This window comes from Antechinus flavipes, chromosome 1, assembly GCF_016432865.1.
Source record: "Antechinus flavipes isolate AdamAnt ecotype Samford, QLD, Australia chromosome 1, AdamAnt_v2, whole genome shotgun sequence".
Taxonomy (NCBI): Eukaryota; Metazoa; Chordata; class Mammalia; order Dasyuromorphia; family Dasyuridae; genus Antechinus; species Antechinus flavipes.
The window spans coordinates 309,486,999-309,512,548 of NC_067398.1; the positions used below are offsets into that span (position 1 = coordinate 309,486,999).

The following is a 25,550-nucleotide window of genomic DNA, read 5'->3' on the forward strand; positions in this document are numbered from 1 at the left end:
CTCCAGATGTTTGAGTTCTTGGCTTCCAATATTTCAGGAGCACTTTCTCTGATTTCACATTTGCCCCTACACTTATTCTGGACAACTAGGCAGTATCTTCCCTCTTCCTTATTGCCCAAAGCATTCAGGTACTGAGTTTAGTCATTTCTGCTATATTTAACATTCATTCTTTTATTTATGTGATCAAAAGGTCATAGATTTAGAGCTGGAAGGGATAGTAGAGGCCACCAGGCCCAAAACCTTCATTTGACACATGAAGAAACTGAGGCACCAAGTAACTTGCTCAGGGTCTCAGTAAGTTATCTGAAGTATGATTTGAATCCTTGTCTTCCAGACTCCAACCCTGCTGCCCTAAGCATGGTGTTACATTGCCTCTCATTAAATAGAAAATATTTATTAAACACTTTTCATCTTTTTTTTTTTTTGATACTGTCAGCTCTTTCTTTTAGGTTCTCATGAGCTCTTGCTAGGCTTTAGTAATAGTCTTGTAACTGGCTTTTTATTCCAGTTTGTTTCCTCTCTAATGCAGCATCTTTTTGAAACTATCCCCAAAATATTGCTAAGGCACATGTCTGATGGCATCACTTTTCTGCTCAAAAGCCTTCAATGCCTCCTACATATATAGGGGACATCCAAAATTCTCTTAGCATTAAAAGTTGTGTCCAGGGTTATTTCACAGTACTGCTTTCCTCACTCTGTATTCTACAAACTAGATTCCAAGCTATTTCTAGAATCACATTAGTAGAATCATTTAGGACTTCCTTTTTCTATACCCAGAGTACATTCCCACTTCTTTTCTTCCTTCAAAATCCAGTTTCATAAAGTCTTCCCTGGGCCTCAAATTGAAAGTGATTTCTCTCTCCTCAAACTTTCCTAGAGCACTTTGTCTAGATTTCTCTTTTTTGTCTACCACATCCTATTATCTTTTCTTACCTTTTGGCAAGAGATGCTCTATTTTTTTTAGTGTACCTAACAGTGTCCTTTGCATTTGTAGTACTTAATAAATGTTTGCTTAGTTTTACTTAATTAAAAAAGATTTTATCCTTTGTCATGATGAGCTTAGGGAACACTAAAAAATTGGAACATTTCCATATAAAAGGAATAACAGAAAAAGACTATTGTATACATGAAACTGAATCTTGTGTACAGCTGCTTTTTGTTTGTTAAAAAGTATATACTAAAGTCATCATGTTAGTTCCAAAAACTGTTTTTTTGCCTATTTTAATTTAAACGAATTTCCTACCTACTTTGCATATTTTAAAATTCTTCATTGATAGTATTTTTTCCTTTCCTCTCTCCTTTCCTTCTTTTGTCCTTTCTTCTTTCTTTCTACCCTTCTTCTTTCCTTTTTTTCTTGCTGGTCCTAAATGCAATGGGCAAACCTTTGGGAGAGAAGGGAGGAGCTAGAATGAGAGGACCAGATTATGTATTTGGTTTCTGTTCTTAACATCCAAGAGATATCATTTTCCTTTTTGGAAAATATTTGCCTATCTGATAGGCGTGAGATGAAGCTTCATAGTTATTTTAATTTGTATATTTATTATTTTTTGTGATTTTAAAGAAGGGTTGTCAAAACAGGTCACCTTAGCATGCAAGTTGTCCATAACCTCAATTCAGATAAAAATGTATTTAATGTGTTGATATATTAATAAGAAAAAATAAAAACACAAACCTATGATTTTCTAAGTCAGTATAGGTTCACAGTGGTCCTTATGTCTTGTTTAGTGGCCCTCATTAATATATTTCCTATTGGAGAAATATTCTTGTTCTTATATGTTTGAATCAGTTCCATATATATTTTGGATATCAGGTCTTTATCAGAGAAATTTGCTCAGAAAAAAATTCTCCCTCTCTTCCCCTCTAGGTTATTATTTCTTTTCTAATTTTAACTGCATTGATTTTATTTATACAAAACCTTTTCACAAAGTTTTCCACCTTATTTCCAGTGATACACCTTATCCCTGGTTCAATTAAGTTTCCCCCTATTTAGTGTTGTGAAGGATATTCCCTTCCAATTGAATTCATTTTAAAAGGACTAATAAATAGGTAACATTTAGTAGAATCAACGTGGAACTGAGTAATGCCAACAGGTGGTGCTTTACACAGGGCTATACTTTCATTGTTCTTTAGCAATTTAATAATATGTTGGAAAGTTGGAAATATCTGTCATATTTCCTCTTTTTGTTTATCTTGCATGAAATAAGTCAGAATCATCTTTAAAAAAAGATGTGAAGATACCTAAGAGTGCATGCTCTATTTGGAATAATGATATTTACAATATGATCATTATTCTTGAGAATAGAAGAATACGTAGAACACAACTTTAAAAAAATTCTGTTGATATTGGCAGTTTCACAGAATGAAGAGGACTTTAACCAGAAACTGAATTTCCTGAGATGGAATTTTCCAAGTCACCACTGATCATCAATATTCATAATTTTTTCTTAGTCTCATAGTATGCTACTTGACATATAGAATCTACAACTAGAATCTATAGGAATGGTTCTTGCTAGAATAGTATCTGAATATTTTAGAGCTGGAAGGAAACTTAGAGACTATTTAATGTAACTCTGTTATTTTGTAGATGAAGAAGCTGAGGACCATAGAAATTTAGATGACTATCAAAATTACAACTAGAATCCAGGTTTCCATGACTTCCTTTGCTTTCTCTTTACATTATACCATACTGTGTGTATTATAAAGAGAATATTTCTTTTGAAGTCTGTAAACTTTTCCAGATTGTATTTGGATCAAATATAATAACAATGCTCTTTGGGTTCTCTCTTCTTCCTTTCTTTCAAAATCTTCATATCTCAAAATCTTAGGCTCTAAAACCCTTTACATCATTCTACAGTCTATTCTCCTTTACTCAGTCTCTGAATAATGAAGTGACTCTTTTCCTTTCTAAGGTAAACCTCTCTATATATAGGTTTTTGATCTCATTTCTCTCCATCTTCGCTTACAGATTATATTTTCAATCACCCTTTCTAAACATTAACCTCTTCCCATCTATTGGTTCTTCTCTAATACCTACAAACATTCCCATTTCTCTTTAAAAAAGATTAGGTTTTATTAAATTTCATTGTACTTTCAAGCTAATATCTTCAATCTCTTCTCCCAAATTCCTAGAAAAAGCTGTTTGCATTTATACATTCACTTCTCTCCTTTTATTGCTTTCTTTGCCCTTTGAATTCTGGTTTTTCTTTCATTTAAAAATGAATTCCCTCCACAATTAACAATGATTTCCTAATTTCTGAATCTGATGATTTATTCTTAGTCCTCATCTTTTTGTAACTTTCTATTATATTTACAATTCTTCTTTTCCTGAAAACTTTATTTTCCCTGGGTTTTTGTGATACTGTTCTATGTTGCTTGTTTTCCTATCTATCTGATTGTTTTTTCTCAGAACCCTTTAGTGATTCCTCATCTGCATAATGTTTCCTAAACTGTAGATGTACCCTATGCCTCTGTCCTGGGCCCCTTTGTTCACTAATCCTTTCATTGCATTAAGTTCTAAAATATTGTATAGCCTCCTAAGTGAAATTCATAACAGATTTCTGGACTGTCTCATTTTAACTGTGTATTTGTAACTTGGACAATGTTTATTCTTCATCATCTTGCATCTAAGTTGAATCTTTAATCAGTATGGATCTCATGTAGAAGGCTCTACTATGTTCTAGAATTTAATATAATCATCACAGTGTCATTTACTACCAAGAGGTAGAGGATCTCACCATCTCTTGGGAATCCTCGTCTATTGAGATTCTGCTCTGGATGTCTTTTGTGACAGTGACAAATACTTTTGGTTTACATATCTCCATCTTTTCTTCTTTATTTGCTATTCACAAGCAGAAGATCATTGAACAAAGTTACCTATTTTCTTTCATCTGTCAAGAAATCTTATATAATCTTTATGTTCAACACTAAATATGTTGAATCTTGTCTTCTCTGTTCTTTTTAAGTCAGTCATATAACTACAAAGATGCAGGTCTGCTGTAGACCTGCATCTTTGTCTGCTATAGAATATTGATGATGAAAAACTGCATATCTTTTATCTCATATTTTCATTAAGGAGGTCCTTGATTTGTGTATAAATTATATTCATTTTTTAAAATTTTATTTAATAATAACTTTATATTGACAGAATCCATGCCAGGGTAATTTTTTTTACAACATTATCCCTTGCACTCATTTCTGTTCCGATTTTTCCCCTCCTATAAATTATATTCATGAGAATTTATAGAGATGAGAAAGTAAGCATATTGTTTTCGGTTGGCATATTGACATATTGTTTTTAGGGAGGTAGTAATAACGTCTGTTTATTGTACCTTTCAATGTAATTCATTTAGGTATAATTGATATAATTTATTCCAATAAAATATAACATTTCTCTTTGAAAGCAGTGTCTGGAATTTAATTGGTTGTTTAATAAATGCTTGTTGATTAATATAGTAGCTATAGCTAGTGTGTATATTCTCTTTATATAAAAATTAGTTGTTTTTCAGTTGCTTTTTGCATATTTATTCTTTTCATTACTGTTGTTGCTAATAATAATAATAGAGTCCTAAGTGTCTAGATTTAGAGCTGGAAGAATTTTAGAAGTAATTTAGTCCAACTTCTTAATTTTATGAATTATATTAAATTGCTTTATTCATGAATAGAGTGAAAACTTTAGAATGTTAATTTCCCTCTATATATCTACATATATGTACATTTATAGGAAATGGTAAATTCTTTTTATATTGAATTTTAATTGTAATAAGACATCTAGTAACTCTTCTGTGCATGTTTGCTTTATATTTTGCTATTTCAGATCAGGCCAAAGTATTTGTGAAAGTTTTTACAGAAATTGATAGGATGCCTCAGCTTCTTGCCTACTATTTCAAATGCCATAAGGTGAGAAATTATTGGATAGCTATGATTATGTAATGTCTATAACATTTTGGTGTAGGGGAAAGAATTATGGATTGGAGCCTCAAGACCTGAGTTCTAATCTTAGTTTGTGTCTGTGAGTAAGTCATTTGACCTAAACTGAGCCTCAGTTTTCTCATATGTAAAATAGAGATGTTATTGTTATTAATATTGTTATCATTATTACATCACAAGATTATTGTTTTAAAAGGGACAAAATATGTAAGATGCTTTGTAAATGTAAAGTTCTATATAAATATATGTTGTGTGAAGTTACAAAATCTTTCTCTTTTGGGGATTTTTTTCTTTAGATTTTCCTATCCAGTAGGGGGTGCTCCTGGCCAAGGCTTTCAGTTGGTTGTGTTTTAAAATAGCTTCAGTTTAAAATGTCTTGAGTCTTTATATGATGGGATATTGGCAAAAACATTCCTAAAAGGATTAATATATCAAAGAGAAAATAGTTTGATCTGACCACTTCATCTACTTGAAAGTGTTTGTTTTTTTTCTTGTTTTTGTGTGCTTTGATTGTACTTGCTGCCCTAAAGTCCATTACCTAACATAATTGGAATTTGGTAAATATTTTGGTATTGAAATTGCATATTAAAAAAATTTGAAAGTTGCTGACCATAACCTTAATCCCTTTAAAGCCTATTCTCAAGTGGCTTTTAAAGATTAGTATTTAAAATATTAGGATATGGAGCTTTCAAGGCTTTTAATATTTAGGAATCATATTGTGTGTGTATATGTATGTTTATGTATATGTTATATACATATATAACAGCATATATGTATGCTGTTAAACATTCATGAATATTTTTTCTCTGTGGTATTGTTACATAGAATGTCATATACTGGTAAGTCATTTTTTTCTGCCAGATGGGAAAAGCTAATCCATTAAAATATCCTTGGCTTCTTCTTTATAGGCACAGCTTTTGGCATCCTGGCAGGATCTTTGCCAGAGTGATCTACCTTTAGACCGACAACTGACTGAATTCTATGACACCTTGCTTGGTGCCTGGCATAGTCAACTCCAATGGTCTATGCAGGTAAATAAGAATGAAGAGAAAACAAAATAAAATTACAGTTACTTAAAAAAGGTGTCCTTATATTTAATCTCCAAAAAAGTATCTGAAATTAGTCAGTTTGCTTGGAGAGTTAAGTCATTTACTATGACCAAAGGAATTAAAAGATCAATTTAGAAACTCACATCTATAATGCTGTTTGGTTGTTATTAAAAGTCTTCTTTTCACTCTTATATGTATCTTAAATAGAATCTAATGTGTCAAGTATTGTTCTTTGTTCACTTAGGGAACATGTAAAATTCCTGAATGTCATTATCTTCTGATCTAAAAGCATAAGGAACTCAATCAAGTAGTGTTTGACTACTGTTTTGTGTCTTTTCCTTGGAGTGGCATTTTCCTTGGAGCTGTCTGGAAGTTTCCCACATTGTCATTGTACCCCAAATATTAGAAAAATTTGTCTAAATATATTATGAATTTGACCTCTGGAAGGGAAGAGAAGAAAGAGTTGAGGGTCATGTATTACAACTTAAGACAATCTAAAATTGCTTTTCCCCAAAGCTTTAAAAGTCCATGAAGGATGACCATTCTCTTTACTTGAAACTTTTAACATGCCATTATGTTCTTGTTTAAGACAACTCAGTGGCACAGTCCATAGAGTGTTGGACTTGGAGTCATCTTCTTGAATTTAAATCTGGCTTCAGACATTTATTAGCTATGTGATCTTAGATAAATCACATAATTCTGTTTGCCTCAGTTTCCTTATTTGTAAAATAAACTGGAGAAGGAAATGGCAAACCATTCTAATACATCTTCCAAGAAAACTCCAAATGGGGTCACAAAGAGTCAGACAGGACTGAAAAAACAATTGAACAACAAATATCCTTGTTATATAAGAGGAAAAACTGACCTTACTTTAGTGTAATACTTGCAAGGCTTGTTTAAAATGTGGTGATTTTTTCTAATTAGTTATGAATCACTCTTCATGTTCAGTCATTCATTGGCATGTGCCACACAAAAAACTATTTTTTAAAATGAGAATTTGTATACAGTAATACCATTCACTTAAGTTGAAAGATATTTCCCCAGTCCCCAACTTCTCTTTGTGTTAGACCAAAGCATTTTTGCATATGGTTAAAAAAATTGTGGGTACATATCAGTTTTCACTTGGATATGATACTGAATTAATCCTGTTCATACTTATGCCACTCCACCCCTTCTGCTTCCTGTAGTACTAGAATAAAAACACCAGCTCTGCTTGTATTTAAATAAACTCAAACAGCTCCTACTCATATAAGTGCCTAGTCATATAAGATTTTAAGAAAAGCATATATAAAAAAGCTATGTTTCATTCCTTGTGTCAATTGAAGATCAGTAAAATTTGGAAGAAATACTGAAGTAGGCAGAGAGAAGTATATTTCCATCTCCATTTAAAAAAAAATGTCCCTTTAGATAGCTCTATAATTCTAGGGTTTTTTTGTAAATTAAAAAAATTTAAACTAAGTTCAAAATGAAAAAAAAATTGTCATGTACATACTAGACGATGAGAGCATTCAGTATAAAATAATAAATTTCCATTTCAAAAAGTCTATATCATAAATATTATACATTGTTTTTAAAGTTGCCCAGCTTTTCTTTCCTTCTTTGTTGGGTTTTCTTTTATTCTTTGCTTGGCACTTTTTCTTTGTTTCCTTATCTCTTTCCCCCACATCCTAAAGAAGGCTACAAATTAAGCATGGATATTTATATATGTATACATAGATATGGAACATACACAGATATGCACATAGATATTCAAACATATTTATGTAAGACTGTACTATGCTTATTTCTTCCTATTATCTGTTTCTCTGAAAGTGGATAGATTTTCATCCCTAAGTTTAAGTCTTTCCATGTTTTTCTAAATCAACCAGCTCATCATTTCCTATACCACAGCAATATTCCAACCCTATCACATCTTATTTGAGAGCCTGTCTCTACAAGATTTTCCCCCAGATTTTCTGCATTCTTTCTATTCTTGGCTGCATAGGTTTTATTTATGCAAGAAACTGTTAATTTAAAATAATCAAAATTATTCTTTTTATACTTCATCAATGCTTTCATCTTATACTACAGTTTAAGGTCTGATACTGTTGAATCTGCTTCTTTTATATCTTTTACCCCTGGTTTCTTGAACAAAAGGTTTCTAACCTTTTGTTGTTGTAATTTTGTAATTGTAGTATTTTTTCTAATTTGTAAAATAATTTTTTTGTCATTTACTTGGGATGACATTGAATAGAAAGGTTGGTTAGGTAGAATTGTCACTTTAAAAATTATATTGACTTTACTTACCCATTAACAATAAATATTACCTCAATTATTTAAATCTGAGTTTACTTGTATAAAAAGTGTTTTATGTTTATGTTCATATAGTTCCCATGTTTGGTTTGGCAGATATACACTTAGGTATTTTATACTGTCTAGGTATTTTAAATGATTTAAAACAATATTGAATAATATTGCTGACATATAGTATAGTTTCTCTATTTTTCATCTATAAACATACTGATGAATTTAATCTTCATGAATTTGAGAACTTTCTGGTTGTTCTGTGATACAGAGCAGTGGTATCAAATTTCAGTAGAAATGGAGGCCACTGGGCTATAAAGAAGGATCCCTGTGGGCTGCATATTATATCAAATCAATAAGGGCAATAAGCTTTTATTAAGTTACCACTATGTTTCAGGCACTTTGGTAAACACTACATATACAAAGACCAATACCAAGAAACCAAACAGTTCTTATCCTCAAAGAACTTACATAGTGAGGGTAGATACACAATAGGAAGCTGAAAAGGTAGGGGATGTGGTACCAACACTGGGACATGATAGAGAAATCAATTAGAGAAATCCTAGAGTAGTTAATCCAGGTAAGAGATAAGGAGATGTCTGGACTGAGCTCTCTCATAAAATGGAAATTTAGAGTATATGGCCAGAAAGGCTGAGAGTTAATGATGAGGTAGAGTATGAAGGTTGATAAGATCTTACATGATGGTGAGGTTATTTCAAGAATGAACTTCCTGGGGCATGGTGAAGAAGTAAGTGAGACAAGTCTCAAAGTATTATAGCCAAGGAGAAATGAGGATTAAAAAATCATATATTAATATTGTTGTTGTTCAGTCGTTACCTATGTCCTATTGTATTTTTATTCATTTTGTTAAATATTTTCCAGTGACATCTTACTTTGGTTCCATGGCACTTGAGAATGCTATAGCCACACAGTTGATACTTCTGGTCTAGAGTAGCTATCTTTAATTTAACAGTTTCCCATATGCTAGAAGATTCTGAAAATGAAAAGGTACTATGTGGTTGAAAGTAGAAATAATAATGAAAATTCATTACCTTTTATATTATCTAGCAAGAGTTCTTGAACAGAAGAAAGTTAATTAGTACTTTTTACAGCTTTGAATCTTTTAACTAATGATCCTTTTGCAATAATTGGTCACCTACTTCCTCCAATTATTTAAATAAAGGATGAAAACAAGCTAGACGTACCTTTTCTGTTTAATCTATCATCAGATGGATTAATGTAATACAAATAAAAGGCTTTCTTTTTTTTTTGGTTGGAATAGTTTTTAGATACTTTTTTTTAATCCTTTTTCTTTTAATATGATGCCTCCTTTGTCTTGTATCAGGCTGTGGGATAGAAACTATTTTCTCAGAATTTTCATTTCATACAAGGAAAAGTGTCTAGTGTCCTTCATTCACTAACTTTTGTTGTTGAACTTCACCGAATATGTTAGTGGGATCTCTGGATCAAAGGATACGAACAGTTCAATAAATCTAAAATATTTTCCATAATGATTAGACCAATTCATGGTTCCACCAACAGTGTATTTAAGTCCAGTAATGTATAATAACACAAATAAATATATATTGTGAAACAGCAACAATGACGACAACAATTATAACTTCATTGACTATTCTCAGCAATTAACTTCAGCTGATGTGATTCCAATTGGGATATGAGTACATTTTCAGTTCATCTATCTCCCAAAGGATAACTTTAGGCAAACCCTTGAAATTTACATGTCTCAAGACTTTGCTTTACTAATAATACTTGTCAGTAACAGTTATTTTCAGTGAGAACATTGTATAGACTTTTTATCCGATTGTCTTAACCATGACAAAACTGTCATATTTCATGTTTTTTAAGTTTAATAACTATAGACCTTCCTTCAATGGTATAAATAATAAAAGGAAAATAGCTATCATTTATGTGGACATATAAAGAAAAAGAACAAATAAACATAAAGGGAAGTACACCTAGCTATTCCAGAACATGAAAACACTCAAGGAAATCCAAATTTAATATAATTAGCTAGCAAGAATAGATAGTTAATATGGGATGAAAGATGAAAAATGAAAATATTCTTAAGAATAAGAAGGATGTTATTACCAAATATCTTATTCATTAAGTATTTGTTGGGAATTATAGGAGAAATATTATAGTTCTGGCACACCAGGAGTTATTCTCTCCTAGTTGGAGAGAGACTACGTGAAAGTAATAGTAACAAAGCAAGGAAATCTATCATTTATCTTCCTACTAAACTTAGTGTGTATGTATTAAGTGCCTACTATGTGTCAGCCATTTTGTGAAGAATTGGGATTACAAAGCTAAAAATGAAATAGTCTGTGCCTGCACAGAATTTACATTCTAGAAAGAGAGGTTAACATAGACTAAATAGTTATTTCACTGTTGTAGGAGTCTCTTACATATGCATGTAAATATATGTGAAATGTATCCAGAATAAATATAAGGCAATATATATATATATATATATTTTTTTTTTTTTTCTCTTACAGCTAAATAGACAGTAAGTTCCATGAGGGCAGGGGAAATGTCTTACCTAAATCTTCCACTTTTTGCACACAGGAGGCATTTAATAAATGTTTGTTGAATGCATAACTGAAAAATTGAATCATAATGAATCATATTTAAAAGTAAACTAGCATATGAGAAAAAGAAGAGATAATTGTGAAATACAATGGTGGGAGAAATTCTTATAGAAGTAGCCAACCTGGATCTTAAAAGAAGGGAAGATTTAGATAGGTGGAGACAACCAAAGTGGCAAGAGAGCAGTATGAACAAAGGGCTTAGAGTGGGAAAAATTATGGCATGTTTAGAGGACAATATGTATATGGGTTTGGCTGAAGAATAGGGTTTATCTTGGGAAGAAATGTTAAATCAGATTAGATAAATGAAATGGAACCAGACGAAGCAAGGTTTTGAAAGGTAGGACAACACTTTCTGTATAGCCTTTTATAGACATTGAGGAGACTAGATCATTTTGAGCAATAATTAAATTGATATATTGAGGATTTTAGTTTGGTTGGATGGATTCATAAAGGAGATACTGTAAACAAGTATATCCATTAGGAAACTTTGGTCTTCAAGGTATAAAGTGATAATCCCCCTACATGGCGTAGCAATGGGAATGAATGGGGAAGGACCTGGTGGCTCAAGAGATATTTTCAATGAAGAATCAATAGATCTTAAAAACAGATTACATGTAAGGCATGAAGTAAAAGAAAAAATAAAAAGTAATTCTTAAATTTCAAAATGATAGAAATGTGTGAAATTGAGAGTTGAATCAAGATTGAGGTGGGGAGGAATGATTATTTTGCTTTTGAATGTATTGAGTTCAAGGTTATGGTTGATGTCCTGTAGATGGGGGGAAATATGGAACTATAGTTTAGGTGAAACACTGGTTTTGGAAATGCAAATTTGAAAATTTTTGGTAATTTATCCATTTGGTTAATCATTTTATTATTATTTTGATTTATTTCTTTCCTACTCTTATTTTCTTTCAGACTATAAATAAGAAGACCCAAGTTCACCCTAGCAATTAGATTTGTAGTTTATAATTCAGGGTTAAAATATCTATTTCTAGAAATTCTTTAAGAAAATGTTGAATTTCAGTGTATTGATTAGTTTTTTATTTTTTCCTGCTTTTTTTTTTTAATCTTTAAGAAATATTGTTTTATGGAATTGTTGTTAGGGAGGGAGAGGGGAAGGAATATTGGAAAAAAAACTATGACGATAAAAAAAAGATGTCAATAAAAACACATTAAAAATAATATGGAAAGCCATCTGTTGGGACATTGAAATGGTGCAGTGAGTAGAGTATCACCCTGGAGTCAGGAGGACTTGAGTGTATTAGAAAATAGCTGGTTATATTGGGTCTTTTGAAATTCCTTCTATGTTTGATTTCAGTGCATGATTATTCCTTAATACTATTTCTTTTTGATATCTTTGATATTCCTGAAATATCAGGATTATCATTTAAATTTGATTTTTGATAGTCACTTATATATCCTAAATGAAAAGTCAAGTAGAAGATTTGCAAATAGTCAATTACATAGCAATGGTCTTTGGTTAAAATCATTGTAGGGAATCCTTGAGCTGTTGACTTTTTTATTAGAGCATGCTATAGTCTTTCTGTGATGTCATTAGTGATATTTTTGGGTTATTTGGGGATAAATTGGTAGAAGTGGAAAGTGATTATTATTTTAAGCCACTTGTATTTACTAGGATAGAGGGCTTTTTCTGAAATTAGCTTCCATTTTCTTCTACTTACAGGTCTTCAAGAATCCCTATGAGGTGGTGACTGTGCTTTTGATTCAAACACTGAATGCTTTGGTACCATCTCTGCCAGTTTGCTTGGATTCTGGAGTAGAGAGAGCAGGGCCTGATACTAGGCTTACGAAGCTCCTGGAACTCTATGACACTACTGCTCATTTTGCCAAGGGCCTAGAAGTGGCACTTCTCTCACACTCCCGTAAGGAGTTTGTCTGTCTCACTTTGTCTTCTCTGTCTCTTTCTTTTTCCTTTCTTTCCACTCTCTCCGTTTCTCTTCTCTCTTCCTCACTTCTCCTCTCCTGCTGGTTTTTTTCTCTTGTTCTTTTTGGAAATTGTACAACTTGGCTTTGTTTGCTTTCTAAGATAACCAATTTAACAGAAATAGAAGGAATCAACAGTCCAAGTCTCAATAAGTAACTAATACTTTGTTATAAAAATTTGTTGCAGTTTTGGTCCTTTTTGAGGTGTCCATTACTCAGTAGCAACCAAAGGTTAGGTGTTCTTTATTTAACTTAAAAAGTCTTGTTTGCTTCTTAGTAGATTTTGAGATTAAATGAGTCTAAAATAAGAGTACAGTTGGAAGCAATGTGCATCACGTTGGAGGTGTATTGTTTCTTCAAGTCTATTTGGAACTTCAGCTAATCTGAACTAAAATTAGACTTTGAATGAAGAAGACTTAGGAGTCAGGAATTTCTTATGATCTCTACTGTGACACCAGATGTCCTTGGAAAAGAAAAAAAAATCACTTTTAAAATATCAGCTATGCAAACAGTGAGTTATGTATTTGTGAAATACCTAGTTAGAAACTATTCTCTTCTTGTGAAGGAGCAGGGAGAAGCAGTAGCTGATTAGGCAGGAATAAAGGCTGTTTCAGGACTAAGGGTTCGCATGGATATAGCATCATAGATTGAAAACTAAAAGGGACCTTAAAGGTCATTTAGTACCATTCCCCAAATAAGCATGGGCTGTGGTGGCCATTTCCCTGTGAACAATAAGAGTAGAGAGAACTTTTCATTCTCTTTTGGGCAAACAGTACATGATGTGTTGTTTTCCTAGTCATTTCTCCATCTATTTTAAAGCATCATAAATTTTTAGTTACATGAACTTTGTGACGCATGTTGGTGTCTAATCCGGAAATTGCCAAGGTAAGGTCTTGTTCTGCCATTTGGTTGGTGTGTGTCACTGACTTGGTTTATTTAATAGTTATTCTCTTTAATTACATTTGCTTATAATTGCTTGTACATTCCAGGGAGTGTTTATTGTTCAGTTTCTGGTGATTCATAAGGTATTCTTGGCGCACTCACTGGTCAGGCTTTAATTATGGGAGGCAGGAGATCCACTGTGGATATTGCAGAGAAGTAATCTCCAAAGGAATGGGATACAGTTGGCACCAGAATTAAGAGTTATGAGATTAAACATGCTTCTGGGGATGGGGTGGAGTGAGGTTAGAGGCAGATGAATCAATTGCATTCATCTAGATATTGGAAAAGAAGAAATCTTTTAAATCTTTTAAATTCAGCTATGAAGATGCTTTTTGGGGCATGTGATCAGAATAACAACAGACATACATTAAAATGCCAACTCTATACTAATTTCTGGTGATACAAAAACTGGCAAAAGATAATCCCCATACTCAAAGGTGCTTATCGTTTAATGGGGGAGACAACATGCAGACAACTGTGTATAAACAAGATATAGGATAAATTGGAAATAATCAACAGAGGGAACTAATGTTAAAAGGGGGATCATAAAAGACTTTTTGCAGAATTTGGGATTTTAACTGGAAATTAAAGGAAGACAGGGAAGGCAGAAGGTAGAAATGTTAGGAAGAAAATTCCTAGCATGGGGACAGCCTGTGAAAATTCCCAGAGTCCAGGAACTGAGTGTTTTGTTCAAGGAACAGCTTGTTGACTTGACATAGATGCATACATAGCCATATATATGTATTTCAATATTTCATGTTAGTGTCCACTTTTTTTTTTCTCAGCAACAGAAAAGCATCAGAGAGAAGAACTGTTCCCTTATATGCAGAGCTGTTTTCTAGTAGCTTACCTTTTAATAGTTCACTTGATATAGTTGTTAAAATTTAAACTTAAGAATGCATAAAAACATTAAGTTGTGAGATTAAGGAGCTGGTGTCTTTGTAACAGTATTTTAGCAACAAAAACAGACAGGGCCTATCTTTATTTAATAGTCTGTGTTTGCAATCAAGGAAATTGAGTGAAAATGTTTTTAGAAATGATTGTTGATTGAAAAAGAAGCCTCCTTGGTAGAAAAAAGCAGGTGACATAAATCTAATGACATCATTGTAAGAGTTATTAGGCATTTTTCAAGTATTTGAACACTAACACAGCAGGTAAAATAAAAGGAAAGTTTCTTGCTTACTGTTTTCCAGAGATTTGATTTAAATTTTTAATTGACTTGTCTTTCAAATTGCTGATTTCTTTCAGGAGAACATAACTTGGTGAAGGTCATGGAACTGGTAGAAGCTGTATATAGCCCATACAAGCCCTACCAGCTACAGTATGGAGAATTGGAAGAGAGTCATCTTCTCATTCAGATCAGTGCTGTCCCTTTGGTAATGTCACAATACTGTACATCCATCAACACATATTTAATATTTCTGTATTAAATATTCTGGTAGGTGTGGTGAGGGCTACCCAGAAGTATTAAATGCAGACTCCATTCTTAAGGAGATGTATAGGCCAACTGTCAATAATTAAACAAGTTTCCTATTTAAGAATTCATTGATAAAATAGAGATTTAAACATTCTAGATAAATTGATGACTTTCTTTTAGTGAATTTCTTTTTAATAGTGAATAAAGCTATTAATTATCTGAAGTAAGATATAAAAATGAATGTAGGCAAATAGAATTAATGAGCAATTCTATAAACCTAGTAGGTAGATACTAATGGGGAAAGCTATAAAATTTCAATTTAGAAGCTTATCTTGTCTTCAAGTATCTTCAGATTCTTGACAATTTCCAAACTGATCTTAGCACTGGCAGTCTTAATTTGCCATTTTTATCTTCCCCAGTCTCTTCTTGTTAGTTATATTTTGCCACTAGGCAAAAAGAGAATATTGTCCTTGATGTATATTTATTTTCTCCTAGAGAATTTGATACCAACTAAAAACTTGTGGTGTGGTCAAGTTAATAACTATAAAAAAAAGAGGAAATGAAAAATGTTAGTTTTAATAAAACATGCTTTTCTGCAGATATTTGTTCCTACAGTCATACAGATATCTCAAGTTCGTTTTCTATAGATATGATTTCTAGGTACTACCACAATTTTTGACTATGTTTTTGTTAAATGAATTGCTCTTAAGTGAAGTTTAGAGGTCCTAGAATTAAATTCTCTTTTATTTTCCCCATATATTTATATTATTGGTTAGTCTCGATCAGAGGTGTAACATATATGTAATGTTGCCTGTGGGCTGCATTGTGTACACATAAGATTCTTTGAGTGTAGCCTGAACCAGATTAAAATATAATTGGGAAATATTTAACAAAATAAAAGAAAAATACAATGGAACTTAATGTTACAATGTGGTTTCCTAAAGTCAGTCAATATGCAATCCATAGGGATCCATATGCATGATTTAGTGGCCTTGATTTCTGTTTGAATTTGGCACCACAAATCTAGATGTCCTTGTGTCTAATGCAGCTTTTGTTCTTGTTTGATGAACAGGAACATTGGGAAGTTATTGACTGTGTTCAAGAGCTGAGCCACTCGGTGAATAAACTCTTTGGTTTGGCCTCAGAAGCTGTGGATAGATGCATCAAATTCACAGATGGACTGGGGACTTGTGGGCTTCTGTCAGCCCTGAAATCTCTTTTCACAAAGTAAGGCAATACTACTGCATGTAGAGAAATGGAAGTAGGAAGGAACCCAAAAGGTCATTTATTTTAGTTTCCTTCTTCTAAGCAAATGATGCCTAAGTCATGGAAAATTCTAAAACCTTGTTAACTTATTCCAGAGTAAAATTGCCCATTTCCCCTTATTTTGAATTGAATAGTCTCTGGTAAGATTAGGGAGAGACTCCTGATCTCAGAATTTTCGAAGAAGTTATTGAGAGTTGTAAAGTTCAGCAAGAGGGTTTTGTCACCAAGAATGGTTAAGTCAGTGCTAGGTGTAATTAAAGGAGCTAGAAGAGATACTATCAATTTTCTTTTATGCTATAAATATGGTTTTTATACCCAAACTAGGGAGAATTGAAACAAAAAAAAACTATAAACTAGTATCCCTAATGAATTTTAAAGCAAAAATTTTTAATAAAATGTTAACAAAGACTCTACCAATATAAAGAAAAATCGTACATTATCACTATTTGGATTTGTAGGGTATTTGGAAAATGATAAACATAAATAGACCATATAAAGAAATAAAAATCATAAGATTATATCAATAGATGCAGAAAAAGCTTTTGACATGAAACACTAGTTACTTCTATTAAAAGCATTAAAAATCTTATGAATGCATGACTTCCTTAAACCATGAATTCCTTAATATGATAAATTGTACCAATTTAAAACCAAGAATCAACAGTTTATGGAAAGGGGATGAACCTTGGGTTTTTCCAGTAAGGTCCTATAATAGGGTCCAGGAATACAGGAAGGATCTTTCATTGCCGCTATTCTTTATTATAATACTAAAAATGTTAGCTCTAGGTACAAGACAAGAAAAAGTAATGGAGAGTTGGCAAGGAGAAAACAAAATGATTGCTCTTTTGCAAATGATTTAGTTTACTTCTAGAACCCTAATGAGTCAATTAAAATTAATTGAAACAATTTCAGCGTAGTTGCAGGATATAAAATAAAACAAAACAACATAAATCAACAGTATTGCTTTATATTACTAGTAAATCCAGTGGAAAAAGAAATTCCATTTTAAATAGCTCCAGAATGGGTAAAATTCTTGAAGTCTGCCTTCAAGGCACAAATAGGAACTATATGAATATAATTGCAAAAGCATTCATTGCAGAAATATAGACCTAAATAATTGGAGAAATTTTAATTGTTTGCAAGAAGACCACATTAATATGATAAAAATATCACCTATATTTGACACCAAAGGATTAATTTATGAAATTAGAAAAAGTAATAATAAAATTAATTTGGAGGAATATAAAATTAAGATTCTCAAGAAAAATAATGAAAAGTGGGAAAATGAGAGGTCTAGAAATACCAAACTACAAGCTATGTGACGCAGTAGTCATGATTTGGTGCTGGTTTAAAAAAAAAAAAAAGGAATGTATCAAGTTCAGCTGTTTTAAAATTTGAATCAGTATGCTAAATGAAATGAGCAGAACCAGGAGATCATTATACACTTCAACAACAATACTATATGATGATCAATTCTGAAGTTCGTGGCTCTCTTCAAAAATGAGATGAACCAAATCAGTTCCAATTGTTCAGTAATGAAGTGAATCAGTTACACCCAGCGAAAGAACTATGGAAATGAGTGTGAACCACAACATAGCATTTCCATGCCTTCTGTTATTGTCCGCTTGAATTTTTGTTTTCCTTCTCAGGTTATTTTTACCTTATTTCTAAATCTGATTTTTCTTGTGCAGCAAAATAACTGTATAGATATGTATACATATATTGTGTTTAAAATGTACTTTAACATATTTAACATGTTTTACTCTATCTGTCATCTAGGGGAGGGGAGGAGGGAAGGAGGGAAAAATTGGAACAGAAGGATTTGCAAGGGTCAATGCTGAAAAATTACCCACCCATATAATTTTTTTTAAAAATTGAATCAGTAAAGAGGGAACATTACTAAGATTCCTGACAGCACTTAAATTTAATGGGCTTGTAAGTGTAGGACAGTCTATAATTTTTCTTCCTTTATATGAAAATTTAAAATAAAATGACCCAACAAATCAAAATTAAGTAACCAGAAAAGCACAAATAATATTTTTATGAATGCTAGAGATCTAGGAATATATGATTAAAGTATACATTTTTTTTAATTTTTATTTAATAATTACTTTATATTAACAGAATCCATGTCAGGGTAATTTTTTTTGCAACATTATCCCTTGCACTCATTTCTGTTCCAATTTTTCCCCTCCCTCCCTCCACCCCCTCCCCTAGATGGCAAGCAGTCCTATATATGTTGGATATATTGTAGTATATCCTAGATACAATATATGTTTGCAGAACCGAACAGTTCTCTTGTTGCACAGGGAGAATTGGATTCAGAAGGTATAAATAACCCGGGAAGAAAAACAAAAATGCAGATAGTTCACATTCGTTTCCCAGTGTTCTTTCTTTGGGTGTAGCTGCTTCTGTCCGTCATTTATCAATTGAAACTCAGGTCTCTTTGTCAAAGAAATCCACTTCCATCAAAATATATCCTCATACAATATCGTTGTCGAAGTGTATAATGATCTCCTGGTTCTGCTCATTTCACTTAGCATCAGTTCATGTAAGTCTCGCCAGTCCTCTCTGTATTCATCCTGCTGGTCATTTCTTACAGAACAATAATATTCCATAATATTCATAAAGTATAAATTTGTTGACAGATTATCCATTACCCTCTATTACACTGCCTCAAAAAAGAAATAGAGGGTTGAGGGTAAAGGCATGTTGAAAGTTACTGAAGTGTGTAAGCATTGGGTCAGGCTGGTCTGGGGCAATTTAAGAGAAGTGATAAAAGTAGAAAGGTGCTTGGTCTGATGGAAAGAAGAGTAATTGGGATGGAATCCTAGATTAGGAAAAAAGCGGATGTAATGAATCTGGTGAGACAGGGCAAAATCATTAGGAAGATGTGAATGCCCTCTCTTGGCTGTAGCAAAACTTGTGGTATGTGGCCTGTAGCAGAGGAGAAGAGGAGTTAAAGAAAAGGGCTTATCACAATGATAATGACTTGTAATTAGGCATTTAATTGAGAGCCACTAAAGGGTTCTACTAAATTAAATTATATGATTAAAACTTCACTATAAGAGAGAATCTTTGTTGCAAAATACAGATGTGCTTCTGTAATGATTATGCTCAATATTACTAAATTTTAAAATGAAATTAGTGAAAAATGCAAATTGCAAATAATTTTAGAGAACTGAGACTAATATGGGTTCTCTTTTCTAAAATGAATACTAGTAATTTGTTGATAATTTTTCCTTCTTTCTTTTGTATGACATTTAAATGTTTTTATTGCTATCTTTTGTTTTTTATATCACCTAGACCCTTTCTACATTCCTTTCTAGAGAGCCATCTCTTTTAAATAAATATTTTTTTAAAAAGAGAAAAAAAGCAGTTCAGCAAAACTAGCCAATGCATCAACTGAGTCGGACAGAATATGCAGTGTTTTACACTCATACTCCCCCATTGCTGTAAGGACTTCTGCATATAATGATTATTTTCCAGAGATTAATGTAGAACTATTCAGAAACTGCCATACGTATTATCTTGGAGAACTTTGACACATGAAGTTTGGGTAGTGTATATGAATTGTTGAATAGTGTATCCTGAAAAATACATATTTGTTATAGTTGCAGAGGTGACAAAATTGTTCAGCTTCCTACAGGTAAAACATACAATGAAAACTACATTCCCCCACATTCCATTGCTGTTTGAAGATTCCCTCCCTTTCCCCAAAGACCAAGAAAGTCCTTAACCATCCTTTATTTTAATAAAAGGGACTGAGTAGAGTCTTAGCTTCACAGATTTCTTCTTATTTAAAACTAGCTTATAAAGATGAGAGGCATCTTCTTCTAGGCAGATAAAAGAATTTTGAAAAGACATTTAACTAAGCCCCTTGTCATAGGGTTTTGTTTTATGTTAAAGTATATGTTTTTTATATATAGGACTGCTTGCCATCCTGGGGGGGGAGGGGAGGAGGGAGGGAGGGGAAAAAACGAAACATAAGTGATTGCAAGGGATAATGTCGTGTAAAAATTATCCTGGCATGGATTCTGTCAATACAAAGTTATTATTAAATAAAATAAAATTAAAAAAAAATAAAGTATATGTTTTTTAAATTTTTTAAATTTTTATTTTTTTTTTCCATAATATAACTTTTTATTGACAGAACCCAGGCCTGGGTAATTTTTTACATTATCCCTTGCACTCACGTCTGTTCCGACTTTTCCCCTCCTTCCCTTCACCCTCTCCCCCAGATGGTAAGCTGTCCTACACATGTTAAATATGTCACAGTATATCCTAGATACAATATATGTGTGTAGAACCGAACAGTTCTCTTGTTGCACAGGAAGAATTGGATCAGAAGGTAAAAATAACCCGGGAAGAAAAAACAAAATGCAAAGAGTTTACATTCATTTCCCAGTGTTCTTTCTTTGGGTGTAGCTACTTCTGTATTCATCCTGCTGGTCATTTCTTACAGAACAGTAATGTTCCATAACATTCATATACCACAATTTACCCAACCATTCTCTAGTTAATGGGCATCCATTCATTTTCCAGTTTCTAGCCACTACAAACAGGGCTGCCACAAACATTTTGGCACATACAGGTCCCTTTCCTTTCTTTAGTATCTCTTTGGGGTATAAGCCCAGTAGAAACACTGCTGGATCAAAGGGTATGCACAGTTTGGTAACTTTTTGAGCATAATTCCAGATTGCTCTCCAGAATGGCTGGATGTGTTCACAATTCCACCAACAATGTATCAGGGTCCCTGTTTTCCCACATCCCCTCCAACATTCCACATTATCTTTCCCTGTCACTCTAGCCAATCTGACCAGTGTGTAGTGGTATCTCAGAGTTATCTTAATTTGCATTTCTCTGATTAATAATTGTCATAGGTTTTTAAGCAATGTTTCCCAGCTAGGCTTTTAGTTAGCCCAAAGGGCACTGTTGTATATTTTAGTCATTTTTATGTTCCTTCTCTGAGGAAGTTGTAAGGGTCTTTATTGTATAGACAAATATTTTAAAATACTCTTACCTTCTAGAAAATCCTAATAGCCCTCAGAAGACATATAATCCTTCTTTCTGTGATGAGGACATCCTTGTAACAATAATGTCTTTCTGAAGGATAGAATCTTCTCTATATTGTATAGTCTTAGAATGTGATCTAGAACACCAAGAGATTATACTTCTTGCATGGGCCAGAGGCAGGACTTAATTCAGGTTTTCTTGGCTGTGAGACTGGCTCTCCTTTCACACTACTACACAGCTTCTTGAAATGAACCTAGAAAATGAATAGACCCAGAGATGCTAAAGGGGTTTGTCCAGGACATAACAATAAATCAATAGTGAAACAAGAATTGAAAACATAGACTCTTGGCTTGGAGTACAATATTCCTTCTACACTCACCATATAAAGGTCACATGGAAATTTGATACCTACAAACTGTTGGCCTCAGTTGTTTGTAGCCTGCATCAAAGATAGAAAAAGTCAGACTAAATACTGAGTTCAGCTGGATAGGAAGTAAAAATGTTAACAGTTGAGGCCCAGAAGAGAGAAATGATTTAATCAACAGCAAATTTGGGACCAGATCCCAGGTCTTCTAATCCACAGTTCAGTCCAGTGCAAGTTATTCAACATGTATTTTAATCAACTTTTAAAGAAATACATTTGTTTAGGTAATCAACTCTTTGGTCAGGATCATGTATTTATTTCACGTGTCTTCTAGATTTGAGAGGTTTACTAAAAATTTGTCATCTTTTTTTTTTCCCCTCAAAGGTACGTATCTGATTTCACTAACACCCTCCAGTCAATCAGAAAGAAGTGCAAACTTGATGATATTCCTTCTAATTCCCTTTTTCAAGAAGATTGGACAGCTTTCCAGAATTCTGTTAGGTAAAAGTGGGAATTGGGATTTAAAGGAAAAAAAAGGTAGTATGCCCTATAAAAAATTGAGTGTAATAGTTGTAATTTTTCTTTCATTGCCTAAAAAAACAAACATCAAAATGAATGCTATAGATAAAGCAAAAACTTCTTTCCCCATTATCTCTCACTGTCCGTTCCCAGATTCCTGGAAGCTTGAGGTTAAAAAAGAAAAAGAAAAAGTTCTTTTTAATTCTTCTCTTATTTTAATGACTCCTAATAGTTTTTGAAAATTTAAATACTTTAATACTTCTTTACCCCCACAGCCAAGTTTGAACAGAGCAAAATGTATTCCTTAAATTAAAAAACAAAACACTTCAAAATACAATTGACTTAGTAAAATAATGTCTCCCAGTATAACTGAGTTTATTTGAGTGTTGTGGGCAAACAAATTTAAATAGAATGGAAGAAATGAAAAGACATTTTCTTGTTTGGAAATCTAAAATGATTTCCTTTGTTAAGAATTGGGACAATTAATCATTAGGAAATATTGCATTGTCTGAAAAGGGCAATGTGAGCGAGGAACTGACTTTCTCAAAGGGACAGTCAGGATGAACCTGTGTTTGATGAAATCTCTTTGGGAAAATCTTTCACATGACACTAGGCACACTAACATTCTCATCCTCAGGAGTCTAGTTGATGCAGGAACATCTGTTTAGAAAGCCTCAGAGTGATTTAAGCCTAGATTTGTGAAGAAGATTTGATTCTGCTTGGAAGATGTACAGAGGTTAGCAGAGAACCACTTTGATCTAAAGTCTTGATCTAAGACTCCCTTGTTACCCCAGAGCAGACCTAGTTCCCTGCTAGAAAGACTTCTATGGTCTGGCAGGCGAGCATGGTCTGCTTCTTCTCGGTCCATGTTTCTTAGTGTACACTGAAATGGAGTATGCATGGTTGTTGTGTTATACCTGTGATGAAATATTTTAGTTCTCATAAACTTTCCTTATGATGAAATGCCTAGATACTCTGGTGATAGGCACTTTGAGAGAAAGTTAAAAGTTAACCAGACTTAGGATATTTTCAATCCCTAGAATCTGTCCTGACATCATGAATTTGGTGTTAAAAGGCTCAACTGTTGAAATTTTAACTCTGACATATGATGCCTTGAAAATCAAAGGACTATTGTATTCAAATATGATGGCCATAGCATCTTATTTCTGGAGAATGAGTAGATTGTTTCGTATTGAACTTCCATGAAATGAGAGACAGAAAACTCTTTAAGACACAATCCTATTATCAAAATCTAAGTTTTGTGTAATGCCTCAACAAATACTAAATAAAACATTCTGATTGCACAGAATATTTTTTCCCAAGTATTTTTCTTACCACTATTATTTTAAAAAATGTTTTGTTGATGCTTTTTTTCTTTTTTAAAAAATTTACTGGGCAGCTAGTTGGCGCAGTGGATAGAGCACCAGCCTTGCAGTCAGGAGGACCTGAGTTCAAATTTGGTCTCAGATACTTAACACTTTCTAGCTGTGTGACCCTGGGCAAGTCACTTAACCCCAGTTGCCTCAGCAAAAGAAAAGAAAAGAAAATTTACTGTCATTTTCTAACCAATATTCCCTTTTCCCCCATGATCCATTGTGCCAATGAAACCTCTCTGCTCAAAAGTTAGAGGCATGTTTTTAACATTAGAGCTTCAAAGTCATGATTGAACACTGCATTGACCAGAGTTTTGAAGTCTTTCAGTGTTTCCTTTACGTTATTGTGCTAGTGATTTAAATTATTTTCCTGGTTCTGATTTGTTCAAACAAGTCTTTCTCAGTTCCCCAGCATCTTATCTGTAATTTCTTTCAGCATAATGACATTTTCTTATGTTCATATGCCATAATTTGTTCAGCCTTTCTCCACTTGATGGGTACTTAATTTTGGTTAATTTATTGTTATTGGAACTCCTATAGCAGGGCAAGCTCATTCATGGCAGAAAGGTTTGGGAGGATTTTATAAATATACCTTTTATATTAATCACCAAAGGAGGAAATTCTTTCTATCATGTCATTAAATAGTTAACTTTTCTTCTAGGCATAATATTACAAAATGTTGTGAATAGTCAGAATTTATTGTTAACAAGATAGTGTTTGTCATGTGTCATAATTTTGCATACTTCAATTTTTTAAGTGCTTTTTGTTTTACTTAGGATAATAGCCACCTGCGGAGAACTTTTGCGGCATTGTGGAGACTTTGAACAGCAGCTAGCAAACAGGTAAGGAAGATTTGTATTATGATTTTCTCTGTTTAGAAGAAAACTTGATTTTTAAAAATATGTGTTATATTCATTGCAAGTCTATCAAATCCAAAATCTACACAACTGTTGATTTGTACCTGGATAAAAATTGTATTATTGTTTTTATTATCATCGTCATTACTGTCTTTGTTAAATATCAAGCACTGTAAGAGGCCATGGTACTGTCTAATGCTAAAATAAGGATTGATAGTATAGTTTTGTTTAGTCGTGGTCTTTATTATTAGGAAGTCTTTAGGCTATTAGGAAATAATGTAGATATTCCCTAATTATATCCCCAAAATTTCATTTTAAAATAAAATGACCACTGCATTCTATTTTATGGACCACTAAACATATTTTTCCGTAGAAATAATGTTACAAATGGTGATTAAATTGCCATGTCAGGCCTCAAAAATATATTGAATTCATAATATAGTTGAAGTATTGTCTCTAAGTGTTAGATAAGGAACAGGAGAGAGGAAAAAGATAGTTTGATAGTTTTTTTTTTTAATATTATCCTATTTCTTTTCTGATGTCTTATCTCAGGAACTCAATGACTTCTTGCTCTCTAAGCCCCCCACTTTTGTATGTCAGCCAGGTCTGCCTTTCTCACAGTGTTTTATGTTCTAAAATTATTCCCCTCTTCTTCCCCAAAATAAAAATTCCCTCAGTTGGGTGATAGATGTTAGAAGGAAAGCAATATGATTGAACTCCCATTGATGTATTGATGATGCTAACTTGTCTTCTGCAGTTATTGGCATTTTATTTTATTTTTTTTATTTTTTATTTTTTTAAATTTAAATTTTATTTTATTTAATAATAACTTTGTATTGACAGAATCCATGCCAGGGTAAATTTTTACAACATTATCCCTTGCACTCGCTTATGTTTCGTTTTTTCCCCTCCCTCTCTCCACCCCCCTCCCCCAAGATGGCAAGCAGTTCTATATATGTTAAATATGTTGCAGTATATCCTAGAT

The 25,550-nt window shown here is 32.8% G+C and overlaps 1 protein-coding gene across 1 annotated transcript in view; it reads left to right on the forward strand.

The window, feature by feature from the left end:
* The window catches only part of COG7 (component of oligomeric golgi complex 7), a 62,697-nt gene that overhangs the window by 22,679 nt on the left and 14,468 nt on the right, over positions 1–25,550 (forward strand). The window contains exons 5-11 of the mRNA XM_051964744.1: positions 4,814–4,896; positions 5,835–5,957; positions 12,552–12,750; positions 15,002–15,129; positions 16,243–16,397; positions 22,201–22,317; positions 24,485–24,550. Coding sequence (XP_051820704.1) covers positions 4,814–4,896; positions 5,835–5,957; positions 12,552–12,750; positions 15,002–15,129; positions 16,243–16,397; positions 22,201–22,317; positions 24,485–24,550 — 871 coding nt within the window. The remainder of the gene's footprint in view (positions 1–4,813; positions 4,897–5,834; positions 5,958–12,551; positions 12,751–15,001; positions 15,130–16,242; positions 16,398–22,200; positions 22,318–24,484; positions 24,551–25,550) is intronic.